Consider the following 17724-nt stretch of genomic DNA (forward strand, 5'->3'; position numbering starts at 1 on the left):
CCTATTTTATTACGAAAATAGCATATTTTTAAAAAATTATGAAAGTAGACAAATCGTGTTGTCTTCACACATTTTTAAATGAAGAAATCGTCCATTCCTATTACGTTTTTTTTGGATGGTCAAACAGTCAAATGAAAAAATCGTGTTGGAATACACGATTTTGGACCTAAAATCGTGTTGGGAAAAGATATTTTTTCTTAGTAATCTATTAGTAATCGATTACGATGTATTGTAATCGATTACTGATATATATTTTGTAATTCTGGGTTCCTGTAATCGATTACACATATTTGGTAATCGATTACAAAGCAAAAACATCTTATCTCCACATAATTTTAGGTCCAAAAACGTGTATTCAACACAATTTCTTCATTTGACTATTTAACCATCTAAAATCAAAGAAAATATTAGGAGGATGAACAATTTCTTCATTAAAAATCGTATAAACAACACTATTTACCTACTTTCGTAATTTTTTAAAAATTTGTCTATTTTTATAATAGGACAATAATACTTTAATCCACTTTTTTAACCCACTTTTAACCCACTACTTCAATTACCATTAAATCATCACATCACATCATTAAAAAGAATCAAAATAGATGATCTAATGATAATTGAAATACTAAGTTAAAAATGGATAAAAAAAAAGATTAAAATATCATTTTCCTTTCATAATAAAATAGGCAGATTTGCCTATGAAAAAAAAAAACCGAATTTGTCATTCATTGTATTGTAAAAAAGTCAAAAAGAGAGTTTGTTGGCATGATTAATTAATGGTGTATTATGCTTTGATAGCATCTTAAAGTGCATTGTTAGGCGAATACGTGGCTAAGCATCTTTTACTTTTCATATTTGGTTTATGATAATACAAGTGCTCGCAATAATAGACTCTCGGGTTCATCACAAGCCAGAACAAGAGTAATATATTTCTGATATAAAACTCTTGGAATATAGCCTTTTACCACAAATGCGTCCTTCATATATATATATATAGAATAATTATCTATATTATCAAGTTAAATTTTAGTTTTATAGCATGATAATTGTTTATGTTAGATTTTATTAAAATTGAATAAAAATAATAATTTTTTTATTAACAAAGAATAATATAATCATAATAAAAAAGTAATTAAATAATTCATTAATGTTAACTTATAAGCAAAATCTTATTTATGATTGTAAAATTTATATATATATATATATATATATATAAGTTTATAAATTCACGTCACCCTCTCTTTTTTGAGGATCACAAGTTGTTTTACATTTTGATTTTCTGATTTTGATTGATCTTTATTTTGTTAGAGTTACTAAGCAAGTGTATCAATGTGTACTGGTTTATTTTTTTATAAGGGTTAGAATATTTCTTAAATGTTCTTTTTAATTTAAATTTATTTTTTGTTAATAAAAAAAAGAAAAAAAGATTTAAGTTAGGGTAACATATATTTTTAGTTACTTCTATTTTTAATATTTAAATAAATATTTGGTTGGCTTTATATTCTATAATTTTTTTTATTAATTTAGTTCCCGGTATTAAAATAATGAATTTTTGTTAAGGTAAAATTTCTTACTATTAACACAAATAACATATAACACAAACGTGCTCAGTTCACTCCTACTAATTACTGATGCACTTTATTATTAATATTTTTTTATTGGTAAAAAATATATTAATAATAGAACATTTAAAGTACCCTTTTAAAAAGAATATATGCAAACTCTTTTAGAAAAACAAAATCTAGTTTTATATAACAAAATTTTGGTGTTCGATCGGTATCAAATTCCCCAAAAAAAAAATATAATGTGCTTTGTCATTGTAATCAGAATGAATATTGTATTAATGGAGTTATTACTTCACTTATGCGCTTTATTATAATGATGCAATTGAGGGGTAATTAATTGTTAGGCCCCATAATTTACATCAATTGATATTTCTTATACAGCAACAACATAACATATATGAGCTTTATTTATGTATGAAACTAATGACGTATCTGTAATTCTCACAAGGTAAGAATCAATTTAGTTGGTGACTTCAGCTGCCAGTTACTCTTAACTCACAGAAATAATTTGGAAAACAGAGGGCACTACATCTATGTGTCTGTCTTATTTCACGATGAAAAGGAGACAAGTTTATAAATTTAGTTCTTACAACTGATAAACGAAAAAAATAGGAATTGTAATGGCATTGAAATAGAAATCCCTAAATGTACGTAAATATGCATAACAGAAAACAATTACAATTTATTTAAAATAATAAATAATAACCGCTGAATTAGAAAGCCTAGTCAACATTTCCTCCCTTAAATTGTATGCTCCCTGCAAGAGTTTATCTTTGGTTCTTCACGCATGTCGAGTACATTTCACAAATGCTGAAAACTATCAATTTTAAGTGATTTTGTCATTATATTTGCGAGTTGTTCTTTTGTGCTGCAGTAATCTAACATTATAACACCATTGTTGCATAAATCTCTCAAGAAATGAAATCTCACGTCAATATGTTTACTTTTTCCATGCAAAATTGAATTTTTGGATAACTTAATGGTAGAGGCATTATCGCACAACAGTAAGTAGCTCCTTCCTGGCAGTGTTCCAGATGTTCTAGAATTCTTCTAAGCCAAACACATTGGCAAGCACACAAAGTAGCTGCTATGAACTTTGCTTCAGTTGTCGATAAACTGACCACAAACTGTTTCTTTGATGCCCAAGAAATCACATCTCCTTCCAACATGAAAACATAACCATAAGTGCTCTTCCTATCTTCAAGATCCTCTGCATAATCACTATCAATATAAGAAATTAATTCTTCATTTCCTCCACCAACTTTGTAGAAAATTCTTAGATTTCGAGTTCCTTGTAAATATCTCAAGATATGCTTTGCTGCCAAGAAATGACTATCTTTAGGGTGTTCCATAAAGCGACTTATCAAGCTAACATAATGTGCAATATATGGTCTTGTAACATTCAAATACACGAGGCTACCTACAAGTTGCTTGAATATTGTTTTGTTAACTTCTGCTCCTTCATCTGTTTTTAACAACCTAGTCCCTGGAACAATGGGGTTTTTCACCAAATTACAGTCCAACATGTTAAAATTTCCCAGTACATCTTTGATATATTTTTTCTGTCCAATAAAAATTCCTTCACAGCTTTGGAAAACCTCGATGCCCAAAAAATACCTCATTTTGCCTAAGTCAGTCATGGCAAACTCATTCATCATCATAGTTTTAAACTCTTGAAATAAAGACTCATGGCTATTTGTGTATATCAAATCATCTACATAAACACACAATTAAGATTTTACCTCACTCCTTCTTTACAAATAGCGTGTGTTGTGGACACTTGAGAAATTTATTAGCTGCAAGATAAGACTCCAACTTGTTGTACCAAGCCCCAGGAGCTTGTTTAAGGCAGTATAGGGCCTTCTTTAATTTGTATACCTAGTGTTCACGCCTTTGAAAAACGTAGCCTAGTGGTTGTTTTGTGCAAAAATCTTCATTGGTTGCTCCATGTAGAAAGACTGACTTAATATCAAGTTGATAAATAGTCCATCTCCTTGTGGCTGCCAGTGCAACAACAATTCTAATGGTTTCAAGATGGGCTACTAGAGCAAAAATCTCTCTATAGTCGATCCCTTCCTCTTGAGTGTAGCCTTTTGCTACTAGATCCGTTTAGAATGGTGTGGTGGAGAAAGAGATCAGTAAGAAAGTTAAAGCAATACGATTTGAAAGAGAAGAGACAATCAATCTTGTCAAAGACGTTGAAGAAGAAGCAATGTTGTTGATGATGGGATATAGCTCAGGGGATGAGCACAAATAAGTGGAGAAGCCGACAATAAGGTTGAGTGTCATAAATCAGTCCAGTAGCATGAAAAGGTGTTCAAGACGTGCAGATAGCTTGAAAAGCTTGGAAAAGAGTGTAGAGATCTCAGACAACTTGAAAAGGGACTTGGAGAGCTCGATGGAGCATGAGGCCAACTCAATTAGATTGGTGGGAAGTCTGAATTGATTGATAAAGACGGTGGAACAAGTGGAGTACCCAAATCGTTTGGAGGGGCATGTGAACATCTCATAAAGCTTAGTAGGGAACCTAGGTAGCTCAAATAGCTCAGTGTGGATTGTGGATAGGTTGGATCTTGAACAAGAAGAGCATTTGCGTCCCGAGAAGGATCTGAGAGTTTACCAGAGGTACAAGATGAGAAGTGGCAACTTGAAATGGATGATGAGTTTGGTGTGAAGAAGTCGGCCATAAAAACAGTAAAGAACCCAACAAAGGGTAAGTCAGCCAAGGTTAAGATGAAGTTGGTGAAATAGAAGATCAAGTCGGTTAAAGAAAAGATCAAGTCAGACAAAGAGAAGATCAAGTCGGTCAAAGAGAAAAGCAAGTCGGCTATGGAGATAGAAGATTGTTCGGGATGAGAGAAGAAAAAATTTAAAGCTTATGGGTAGTTTTGTTGGATAATCTTTAATTTTGTTAAATAATCTTTAGATTACATAGTTATTTTTATTGCAAAGTGATAGGGTATTTTATATTTGGTGAATTAAATTTAAGTTAGTTGTTATTTTAGATATTTGGAGTATCTAAGATTTAGTTTGATAATATAGCATATTAGATAAGATAAGATTAGATTAAGATTTAGTTTGGTTTGCTAATATTTGGTTTGTAATTGGCTATATAAAATGTCATTCTCCATCAATAAAAAACACCACAGTAAGCTACATTGCATATTCTTTTAGTGTGTTAGAGTTTTTTCCAACACTGCGACCGGTTAGTGTGTTTCATAAATCACATCTCGAGGTGTATTCTGCTAAATGAGTGCATGCATTCTGGCTTCTTAATGCATGGAAGGAAGTGATTGAAACTGAAAGTGACTTCTTGCAACAAAGGTGATTGAGATAATTGTTGTGTCAAAAGAAGGGGTGAACGAAATTTGAGAAAGAACAAGAATATTATGAAAGGTGATAGTTCTTGAATCAAGAAACCTTAACAATGACTAGAGTGATGGTCATCTTCCCTCTACCCATTCTTACAAGGAAGAATTGGGATCATTGGAGCACACAAATGAAAGTGTTGTTTCGATATCAAGAAATGAGTGACATTGTAGAAAGTGGGTGTTTTGCTGAATCAGGAACCTCACATAAAGCAACAACCAAGAAAAAAGACAATAAGGCTTTGTTTATGCTTCATCAATGTGTTGATGTTATGCACTTTGAGAAGATTCAGAATGCAAATACAAGGGAGAGAGTGTTAGTGTATTAAGTCAAGTATTGTTATGTTGGTTTACTGATTTTTCTATTATTACAAACAGACCATCAAAGTTGTAGAAATTAATACTTTTATTTCATATCAATAAACAAAAGTGTGCTAGACAATAATCATAATTTGGTTTTCTAAAACGTTATAATGAGGATCAAGAGTGTTTGTTTGGAATGTTCCATAAGGTCATCTTCCATTACAATAGAATATTTTATTAGTAACTAATTTTATTGACGAAAATAATTAGTCACCAATTTATATACCAATATATAAACTAAAAATTATTAGTAACTAAAATAATTTTTATATTGACTATTATAATAAATTTGTATTTAAATTAGTCATTAACATTTGCTGCCAAAGTTTAGCGAAAAAAAAACTCTAAATTTGTATCTCAATTGGTTAGCATATTTGTCTCTAAATTTGTGTATGTAAATTCAATGGTACTTTTTTCATTAAATTTTTTTGAGTAAATTTTAAAAATTGGCTATGAGATCTAATATGAAGAGTTAATTTAGTAGATTACTATTTTAAAAATACATATTTAGTTAATAGAATAATGAAGTAATTTATAAAAAATAATTATATTATTATTATTATTATTATTATTATTATTATTATTTAATAAATATAGTCTAATTGAAATGTATATCAGGTTTATACAAAACCTGTCGCCAACCTATAGAAGTTTAATTTAGATTAAATTGAGTTAAGTTTAACCTACTCACCAAAAAACCCTAATCCAATTTGTTTAGGTTTAATTACACGGAAGGTCCCCGTTTTCATTACAAAATCTCAATTGAGTCCTCAACTTCAAAGTTATCTCATTTGGGTCTTATTTTTTGAAAATTTGTTCCAATTTGGTCCTTTCCGTTAGGGCATCATTGACGGCGTTAACTGTGTGACACATGTCAGCTTGTGTTTTTTTTAATTTTTTTTTACTTTTTTTTCTTGAAAAAATAGATGACACGTGTCAAATTAGGGTTTTGCCAAGTGTTAGCTTGTGATTTTTTTTAATTTTTAAACTTAAAAAAAAACTGCCACATGTCAAAATATATGTCAATTATTTATGTAAAAAATCTCAATTTGGTCCCTGTATTTGTTTTTTGTTTCAATTTAGTCCTAATATCTTTTTAAACTGAAGTAATTTTATCTCTTCCAAATTGAGACAAAATTTAACTTTTATATCAATATTATAATGATATTTTTATTATAATAGATATTTTTAACCAAATTAATTTTATTTAAATTAAAATTTTGCGTTGAACTTTATTTAAAAAATTTGTTTTAATAATTTCTAAACAACTTACATTTGAATTTAAAAAATATCTATTATAATAAAAATATCATTATAATATTAATATAAAAGTTAAATTTAATCTCAATTTGGTATGGATGAAATTACTTCAGTTTAAAAATATATTAGGACTAAATTGAGACAAAATAACAAATACAGGGACCAAATCGAGATTTTTCACATAAATAATAGACATGTGACAGTTTTTTTATTTTTATTTATTTAAAAATTAAAAAAATTAAAAAAAATTAAAAAAATCACAAGCTGACACGTGGAAAAACCTTAATTTGACACGTGTCAGCTGTTTTTAAGTAAAAAAAAAGTAAAAAAAAAATAAAAAATAAAAAACTATGAGCTAACACGTGTCACACAGTTAACACCGTCAATGATGCCCTAACAAAAATGACCAAATTGGAACAAATTTTCAAAAAATAGAATCTAATTGAGATAACTTTGAAGTTGAGGACCCAATTGAGACTTTGTAACGAAAACGGGGACCTTCCATATGATTAAACCATTTGTTTATGTCAAATTAGATCGTCAAATTATCCAAATCCTCCTTCTTCTCAATATTCATTTGGAAATCACAATTGAAGCTTGATATATAGTCATAAAGAGGACTTTAAATTGAACATAATTTGATAAGTGATATGCAATTACTTAAATACCACATAGGTTATTACAAGAACACACCGCACAAATAATACAACAACATAACATAATTAAGTACCCACTTAGGTGTGGTTGAAGAAATTTATCAAGTTTTTAACATATATAATTGATGCATAAGAAAGGGCAATTATGATCCATAAAGCATCAATTTTTATTTCCCAACATAAGACATAGGAGACACATTGATTTAGTTAGGGTTCTTGGTAAGGTATTCATCAATCTTTTTGGTCTCTTCAACTATAATTTGCAACAAGGTACGAGGGTCATGAATGGTGTCTTTTTGTTTCTCATATTCCGCAACCCAATTCACAACACTTCCCTTTTCCTTTGGAGTAGCTTGCATTATAAACTTTAAGCTCTTGTAATGTTCCATCACATCTCCTTCTATAACCTTAAAGCTCATCTTATGGTTTTCCTTGTCAATGTCTTCAACAATCTCCTTGGCCACACTAGTTTTACCCTCTGTTTTGTTCAAAACCAAAAATAAATAAAAAAATGAAGATGTTTAAACCACAAACATAACATAATTGATAGTGAAACCATTTCTTTTATAATGGAAGAATGATTAAAAAGATAGAAAATTTATTAATGTATATAATAATATCAATTGAGAGGCTTAAACCGTTCAAAACCTTAGTTGTTTGGTTGATTAAAGGGAAATTAAAGGTTTACGAGGATGTTAGCTGTAGCAAGCAAAAGATGATTGAAAAAATTAGTGAAGTTGAGAAAAAGAATGAAGAAAGTGGTTTAGAGGAAAAATGCAGACAAGACAAGATTTTACAGAATTGAAAAGACATACAGGTTTCAGAAAAGAAGCCGTGCAAAGACAAAAGTTTTGAGCTATATGTTTAGAATACGATGACATGGTGTATTTGTTAGAAATATTTTAATATAATTTAAAAAATAAATAATTAAAATAAAAAATTTGTTATTATTTATGTGTTTATAAATTTTTAATTTATGGATTAATGTTTTTTTATGACTAATGAATAAATATTTATTACAATTTACTTTTTTATCTTTTTTTTTTACTTATAAATATCATCTAGGTGGATGGAAAAAATACAACAACAAAAAACAACCAACACTAGAGTTTTTTCCAAAGTATTCTTCTTTCCTTTTTTATATTATCTTTAAAATATTAATGTTCATAAGGTTCGGAGATCCTTCGCTGCACTCGATCGATCTGACAGGTTGTTGTATCTTAGGAGAGACACATGTGATTTTGTTCAGATCTATGCAGTAGAGACATTTTCTCTCTAAGAATACAACTATGTGTGCTTCAACCCAGACTATTTCTACTCTTTACCTTTTATCTATTATTTATTATTGCTATAAGAATTATCAAATTGATTAATATTTTTTGACATGACATTATTATTGTTCTAATAATTATTATTATATTATTTTATATTTTTATTATTATCAGTATTGTTTGAGTAATATTTTCTAATATTTTCATTTGATGATTGAGTGAATTGTTAAGATTCGGTTGGGAAATATAGAATTTTCCTCCTGAATATCATATGAGGAGAATAAGAGATGATGACACGTAGGATTTTTAGAAGTATAAGTCACGGAGGCAATGTGGGATTGTATTGTATAGCAGAAAAAGCCCTAACTCGATGTTATATTCTCCGGATAAACAAAACCCCACAATTTTTATTCGGAGGTTATTGCATACAAAAAGTTGAATTGGAAATTAACGAAATGAACAAAATATTTTAAATTATGAATTATTCTGAAAACCAAAAGAAAGATGTGTTCATGTTAATAGGAGACACCGAATATTAGTGAGATATTACCGAGAGATTGTTAAATATAGGAAGAATAATCATTTGGAAAAATATTTTTCAAATTGAGTAAAAGAAATAGAGTTTATTTTCAAGCAAGAGAATATGACAATAGAAGAATATGATTCTCTTTGAAGTGTTAGAAAAATACTCGAATTTTTTTTAGAATAAACTTAAGTAGGGATGTTAGTCTTACTCTTTTATAGTGAGTTAGAAATTTTATAACCTAACTTGATCCATCATGATTGGTGGGTTAATTCATTTACGAATATTTTTTTTTTACAATTTATTTTATATTTTATTGTATTATAATAAGAGTGAATTGACTTGATTGATTTTATATGATAATTGAATCAAAGTGTTCATCTAATTCTCAAAATATTATTATAAAGATAAAAGTTAAAAATTAAAGTATCAATATATCTTGACAAATAAATTAATTAAACATTCTAACATTTAAATATATGATGTGAACCTATATAAATAGAAATAGAAAGATTGTAAAAAAATGTTGGTGGAATAAGTGGGTTAATCTACCTTCAACCCAACTCAAACCCGTTTAATCTTGAGTTAAGTGAACCAGGTTCAATTCAACCCGCTTTTAAAAAAATTGATTTTTTTTCAACCCAATCTAATTCGAACCCGTGGTGAATCTGATTAAATCACATGTTATAACCCATTTTGACATCTTTAAACTTAAATATGAATGTCTAAAATCATTAAGAAATTCTTATTTTCCTATATTTAAATTTTTTGAAAAATTTGAAAACAGTCAAAATAATGAACTAAAATATTTCAAACCCCAATACAAAATGTAGGAAAACTCTACAAGCAGCTCCAATGGAACTCAATTCAGCCATTTTTTATTCAGAAATAATAGTAAACATGTAAATAATCAGATTAGATTTTTAAGTGTGAACAAATTATTAAAAATTTTGGGTTAGATATATATTATTTAAATGTATTAAGATCATTATCTAATTAATTAAAATTATAAAGTAGTCTCTTAATAATAAATTTATGACTAAGAGCATAATTATTATAAAATATTATTATGTAGATATTTTAAAGTAATATTCTATTTTAATAAAAGGAAAAATAGAATTATTAAAATTTGGATTGTGACCAAAAATTGAAAACTGTTATAAAATGGATTATTGTTTCCATTTGTAAAGAAGATAACTTTACGTGGTGATATTTGAGTTTTATTTTGTCTTTATCACATATTTGCAATTAATCTCATTATTCACATAATTTTCTATGACAAACTCATATACCGTGTATGTTTTTGTATTTTTTTTATCATGAATTAAATTATTGGATTAAAGATTAATATAGGACTGTGCTATGCCTTTCGATTCTCAAAACCTGATAATTTATTTTGTAATTTGAGTAACAAATCACATTTCACTCTTTCTGCACTCATAATACACTCATAAAAAGAGTTGAAAAAAAAATAAGAGAGATTACAATCATGGAATTCAAAGGTCCTTGTTTGTTTCATTAAAGGTGGATTAGGTGATACGTACCCAATTCATGTTAGGAATTCAAGTGTGAATCTATCTATATTGGTTAGAAATGAGAAAGTAGAGTAGTATATAAAAATAAAGACTTATAAATCCATTGCCTTAAGATTTTGGATTGAAAGTGGTGTCAATGTCTCATGTGGTTGGGCTCAAGTTTCATTGGTGTTGTATCTCGCTAGTAAAACTCCCTTTGAAAATCTAACAACTCATTCATTCATTCCTTTCGTCCTACATATTTGGTTAGCAGACTTTATTTGAGATAAGATAAATGTTTGTATGTAATAACTCGTTTTTATAGAGTTATAGTAAAGGTTTTCTTTTTTCTCATAAAACTTAAAGGTTGTTGTAACCTACTTTAAGTAAAGGATTAATTGTGTATAAAATACACCTTCTGGATAATTGAGTACTTGCGTGTGTGAGTTCTAGAGTGGTGGTGAATAAGGTAATGAATTTTAACGTTGTACCTAGCAGAATCTGTAGCAGACAGATTTGGTTCTTTCTCCTCTATTCAACACACCATGTTATATGCTTATAATATAAGATTTTGCTGGTTTCAGACTATTTCTGATCATTTTATGCAGAGACAAATTGTTTTGATGAGAATCTTTCTTTTTGAAGATGAAGTTTGAATACATACCATGAAAATAAGTCCAGATGATGATGGATTTGTCAGTCCCCCATTGACCTTGTTGAATTTCAACAGATTGCACTATTTCAGGAAAAATGTTGGCAACAAGGTATGTTTTGTTGCAGAAAACATCATAAACCTTGTCAGCAGAAGCCTTGATATGAACCTCAGTTTCCTCCTTTTGAAGTTGAGAGTGTGCCATATTTTGTTGGTGCTTGCTATGTAAAATGTGCGTTGAGTGCAGTTATATGTCTTTAGAATGGGAATTTGTGTCATTTTGTTTTAAGAACTCAAGTGTCAGTATAAGTTCCACATCGATTAAAAATGAAAAAATAGAACATTATATAAAAGTAAAAACTCATAAAGTCATTACCATAAAATTTTGGATTGAGAGTGGTATCAATGTGTCATCTGGTTGACCTTTCTTTAGAATTATATCTTTTCAATGAAACCCCTTTACAGATCTAATATTTTGTCATTTTATGGTACAAAGTCAAAAGGAGGGTTGTTGCCATCATTAATGACCGTGTAATATGCTTCTATAGCATCAATTTTATTGACCAGTCGCGAGGGGAATTAACAAGGTATATGAGTTCAAATTCTTTACAGAAGTTTTTTTTTTTGTTATCTGGATATTTTAAAAGGAAAAGTAGAAGAAGAATAGTATTGGAAAAGCTGCTAGAAAATCAAAATTGGTAGGGATCTTTTACTTTGCATATTGGGTTTATGATAAAAGATGGTGGCAATAATAGTGTGTGGGGTTCACAAGGCATAAAAGGAGTAATCCTGATGTAAAATTCTTGGAATATAGCCTTTAGCACAAATTGGTCCTTCCTATATTTATTAGGTGTGACACCAGGGACCATAAGGTATTCACCTATCATTTTAAAGAATTCAGATTTTGTATCCAATTCTTAGGTGCTGTATCTCTATTGCACTTTAGAGTATGTGGGTGAACACGAATTTTTATGTTTCAAAACATATTAAAAAGATTTTTAAATATTAACATCAATATATTTTTAATGTTCATTAAAACAGAGGAAAATCCAAGATATTTTTAGTAAGAAGTTATAATGCATCGATACTTCAATTTGTGTCACGTATCCGTATCTAAACGTATCTGTATCCCGATACTTTAAAATACTTTACTGATACTTATCAATAAAGTATCTAATATATAAATAATTAATGTTTTTATTATGACAATAATTTATAAATTTTATGTTGAAAATGTTTAATACATTTGATTTTAATTTGGATTTAAACAAGAATCATCATATTTCACATGTTTTAAAAAAGATGTACATATTTCAATATCATATATCATATGTCGTGTTCTATTATTTTTAAAATTAACATATCAACTTATCAGATACATGTCATATCTGAAAGAAGTATCATATCTGAGCACCGTATATTTTAACTTTAGGATACTAATAAATCACCGTATGTTCACCTTTTTTTATTATTTATAGTGTCCCTCTTCTTTTACTTTTTTTTTTTAAATTATTTGTATCATATGAAGGTTTGGGATACGGTAACTCTAAGATATCTGTCCAAACTCAAATAAAATTCACATAATTTTCTATCCTAAATCTGAAAATAATAAATTTATTCAATTTTATCTTCTCTATGCACAATGTTCGACTTAAATTTACATTTATATTCTCATAAACCTACACTCTTCATCTTCATAAAAAAAACTTGCACCCACCTCTTCCGCTTCCTTTGCCATATTCTCAAAATTATATAATTATACCATTTAGAATTTCACTCAATCAAACTTATAAAAGATATTAATACCACATTTAATTAAAAATCTTAAAGATAATAACTTTATAATTCTTCTTCTTTAGATGGCGTTCAACTTTGAACACTACTTAAAATCATACTTGATCTTCATAAAAAATATGCTTGCACCACCGGTTACTCTTTCTTTATCATATTCTCAAGATTATAGCATTACCATTCAAAATTCCACAAAATATAGTAAAGGAGATTTCAAATCAAACTTTCTGTCCCAAAGTTGACAATTAAAAGCCAGACCTCATTCCTAAAATAACTCATATTTTTTATTAATTTTGTTTTAATTTTTTTTTTCGTAAGAAATACTTATAAATTTTGTTGTGAAAAAAATTTGTAAGAAATTGTTACTAATTTTCTTGCAAAATATTTTGTATAAAATATTTTTCATAATAAATTTTGTAAGAAATACTTGTAAATTTTATAATTTTGTAGAAAATGATTACACACGAAGGAATTACATATTAATTAAAATTCTTAAAAAAAATGACAGAAAAATTTTTTTTCTTGCAAATTTTTTTAACAAATTTAAAAAAAAAAAAATTCTCATAAGAATTTTTAGTAATGCTAACACAAATCATGAAACATAACACAAACGGGCCCAGTTTACTCCTACTATAGTTACTGATGCACTTTTATTATAGGCACTTAGTACATAAGATTGATGCAATAAGGGGTAATTAACTATTAGGCCCCATAATTACATCAATTATTATTTCTTAGACTGCAGCAGCATACCATATATAAGGTTTATTTATGTAAAAACTAATGATTTATTTGTGATCCTGAGTAAGGTAGGAATCAATGTCTTTGGTGACTTCAGTTGCCAGTTGCAACGTGGTGTGAGGATCAGGAATGTTGTTTTGGTGTTTCTCAAACTCCATTGTCCAGTGCACCACACTACCCTTTTCCTTTGGAATAACTTGCAAATTAGATTTGAAGGTCTTGTAATGTCCCATAAGGTCACCCTCTATAACTTTGAAGCTCAATTTCTTGTTTTCCTTATCTATGCCTTCAACCATCTCCTTCTCCACATAAGTCTTTCCATCTGTGTTATCCCAACTAAAATTAGCTTTTCGTAAACAAAAAATAGTCATGTACACCAAATACTATATAATATATAAAAATGTTAAAAAATAAAGTTTAAAATTAACTCACGGATCCAGTATCACGTCAAGAATCAAAGTTTAAACCTAATTCGACTTCAGAAAATTGATTATTGGAAATTGACGTGGTTGCAAACATTCCCTTACAATTTCATTTTGTGGAATTAAATTAGGAGTTATAAAGTGATTTTGTTGTAAATATATTCATCTCGTGCATGAGACTAGAAATAGGTGATCTTAATTTTGTTTAAAGAACACCATATTAAAAGCGAGTTTTAAACCACAAAACCGACTTATAAAGTGATATTTGCACTTCAAATATATATATATATATATATATATATATATATATATATATATATATATATATATATATATATATATATATATATATATATATTCTGGATAACCTCAATTAAGAAATTACCTTATTTCTAGTTGACGTAGAACTTTAACATTTATCGTTAAAAAAAATCCGGATAATATAATTACTGAAAATTTATAAATTTGACGTTATCTCTAATCGATATGAAATTTTTTTAACCGAAAATAAACATCTCAACTAATAAAGTTTAGAATAGGAAGTTTCCATACCAATCATGTAATTCCGGGTGAGGATGGATCCCTCGGTGCCCCAATTTCCATTATGAATTTGAACAGACTGTATGTTCTGAGGTGAAATGTTGGCAATATGGTATGGCTTGTTGCAGAAAACATCATAGAACTTATCAGCAGAAGCTTTGATATGAACCTCAGTTTCCATCTTTTGAACTTGAGAGTGTGCCATATCTTCTTCACTCCTCACAAGGTATATGGAAAAACTGTGATCAATACACCTATCTATATAGAAGATCTAATGAAAGTAATTTATAAAGTTAAATATTGTAAATTAAGTTCATATTAAAAGAATTTATTCCATTGAATGTTAAAAGTAGTTTTTTTTTTTTTTTTTTGTACAAGTACTTTATTATTTGATTTGTTGGTCAATGAGATGATATGGCAATTACTTTTATCTTCTCATTTTTAATTTGTCGATCAACATGTGTTTTCGTCAATTCATTTTTTGTGTGATCATCTTGACAACAAAAATAAAACAAAAGAGTATTTTTACGAAAATAAAAATCTTTTAGAACAATAGATGAAACAAATTGTTTTACAAATTTATGCAGTAATTAAAACTTAATTACACCTATGTATAAATAATATAAAGTATTTATATTATTTTAGAAAAAAATATTGGAAAAAAATGTATGTTAATAAAAAATGAACTTAAATTCATTTTTTGCGTTGGGTTTGATAATTGAATTTTTCTAAATTAAGCAATTTGATTTATGGTAGTATGTTATCTAATTTCTAAAAGAAAATGTTAATTATATATCAAAATAATATGTACTAAAGCTTGTTATCACTCTATTATCTTACTTAAATAAGTAATTGACAGGTTATCCTAACAATTGAACAACATATAATTAAAAACTTGTTAAAATTTTATTTATTATTATTATTATTTTATGTCAACATAATTCAATTTTTATGTATAGATAGATATATGAAAGATAGATTGATAGATATATTAAAGGAATAATATATGTGATAGGAAGTTTGAGGTGAACCACCACTAGTGCAGGAGGAACCTTCTATCCTCTGCAATAATATGGCTATGTGTCTCACACAGGGATAACCATATGATCTAAATATCAAGATCAAAATAGCAAGTGAATATTGGTAATTTACATTTTAATTCTCCATATAAGCAATGTAATTATTTTACTCTAATCACAAGTTCAGTAAAAACAATATAGGTAAACAACTATGTGGTACGTACACAACATAACCACAAACAACTCTTGTCAATTTTACTTTAGGAATTTCTAAGTCCCACATTGGTTAGAAATAAGAAAGTAGAGCACTATATAAGAATAAAGACCCATAAACCTATTGTCCTAAGGTTTTGGGTTGAGAGTGGTATTAGTGCCTTATATGGTTAGGCTCAAATTTCATTAGTGTCAATGTTTTAAAATCTTATTAATCTAGTAATATTTGAATTCATTTAATTTTAACCGATCAATTTATTTTTTATTATAATATTTATGTTAGAAAGATAACAAAAATAACAAATGAAAGCAAAACTCATATTAATTATTCTCTAATATGTAAAATAATAAGAGGTACAAAACATACAAAAATTAGCAAACACTACAACTTTTAACATAAAACAAATTTTAATATGAAGAAAAAGTTCATGTTCAATCAAAACTTCCACTAATATTAATTAGTACATCACAAATTTTGTTGGAGCTTCCAAGAATCAATAAAACGTACTTCCTTCACTAATAAGATAGATAATAATATAAGAAAATTCTAATGAATATCTAGCTAAACAACATAGGGAACCAAATATATGAGATATGCTATAAAATCTCTTCTCGAAGTTAGCTTCTCTATATATATTTGCATAGGATACAATAGTTGCTCTTTTATTCTTTTTTCATTTTCTTGGTGGTTTTTCTTTTTCTTTTCTCACCATATATGAGTCTAAGTCTCACGTTCGATACAAATGAGAAAGTTGAGCACCTTATAAGGAAGAATGTCCACAAATTCATTGCCTTACCTTGTGTTTGGATGAGAGATTTAAACAATTTCAAGAAATTGAAATACCTAGTAATGAAATTACTTGTTATTGAATTCTCTTCATTTCTTAAGTAATTAGTTTGGATGGTAATTAAAATATCTTACATTTCAATTTTCTTGTTTGGATAAAGCAATTTAATTTATATTTTACGGCGAACACAACTCTACCTTTGAGTCTAACTTAACTTAGCTTTGCCTTCGGCCTGGGTTGGCTCGGCTCGTCCTTCGGCTTATGCCGGCACGACTCGAGCTTCGTCTTGGTCCATCCCAGCCTGGTTTGACTCAAACTTCATCGTAGGTCGACCTAGCTCGACCTTCGGTCTAGGCTGACCAGTCTCGACCTTCGGCCTAGGCTGACTTGTCTCGACCTTCGGCCTGGCCTGGGTTATTTCGACCTTGGCGCAGGCTAACATGGCTCAACCTTCGACCCGCCCAGCTTGACCTTCTATGTAGGCCAGGCCAACTCGACCTTTGGTCCGACCTGGCTCGACTCGACTCAACTTTTTGGACTTGTTGACTTTTTTTGTTTTAACAAATGAACAATTCTACAACTTGGAGAATTTTAATTTTCCTTTTTTAGTGAATTTCAAATTATACTATTTTAGTTAATTTAAAAACCTTCTTAAAATTCTTTAATTTCAATTTCCTTTTATATGTGTGTACTGAAATTGTATGAACAACTTTAGTAATCTTTAAATCAATCATCACCTCACTTTTGCATTTAAGGTGTGACCTTATCCCCATTCAAGAAGATTCACATTTTTTTAGTTTATTGGTACATATCAATTTTAAAATACCTTTTTAAAATTTTCACAAAATTTTGCTAGTGTTTCACATTGGTCTTGAGGTTACACGAAAATGATTATCAACTACAATTAAATACAATTGAGAAATATTCATGAATTTTAAGATATATATATATATATATATATATATATATATATATATATATATATATATATATATATATATATTATGCACTAATAAACTATTAAAAAGTGATTAATCT

The 17724-nt window shown here is 28.3% G+C and overlaps 2 protein-coding genes across 2 annotated transcripts; both read right to left on the bottom strand.

The window, feature by feature from the left end:
- Positions 1-7183: 7183 nt before the first annotated feature.
- Positions 7184-11462, bottom strand: LOC114165121 (MLP-like protein 43). Its single transcript, XM_028049792.1, has 2 exons — positions 11185-11462; positions 7184-7690 (listed from the first exon to the last, which is right to left on the bottom strand). Exons 1-2 carry the CDS (start codon positions 11375-11377, stop codon positions 7416-7418), a joined length of 468 nt encoding a protein of 155 aa, XP_027905593.1. The 5' UTR covers positions 11378-11462; the 3' UTR covers positions 7184-7415.
- Positions 11463-13558: 2096 nt separating this feature from the next.
- Positions 13559-14929, bottom strand: LOC114165126 (MLP-like protein 28). Its single transcript, XM_028049795.1, has 2 exons — positions 14679-14929; positions 13559-14026 (listed from the first exon to the last, which is right to left on the bottom strand). The coding sequence occupies exons 1-2, from the start codon at positions 14869-14871 to the stop codon at positions 13752-13754; spliced, it is 468 nt and encodes a 155-aa protein (XP_027905596.1). The 5' UTR covers positions 14872-14929; the 3' UTR covers positions 13559-13751.
- Positions 14930-17724: the final 2795 nt, after the last annotated feature.

The sequence above is a fragment of the Vigna unguiculata genome, chromosome 1 (assembly GCF_004118075.2).
Source record: "Vigna unguiculata cultivar IT97K-499-35 chromosome 1, ASM411807v1, whole genome shotgun sequence".
NCBI classification, from domain to species: Eukaryota; Viridiplantae; Streptophyta; class Magnoliopsida; order Fabales; family Fabaceae; genus Vigna; species Vigna unguiculata.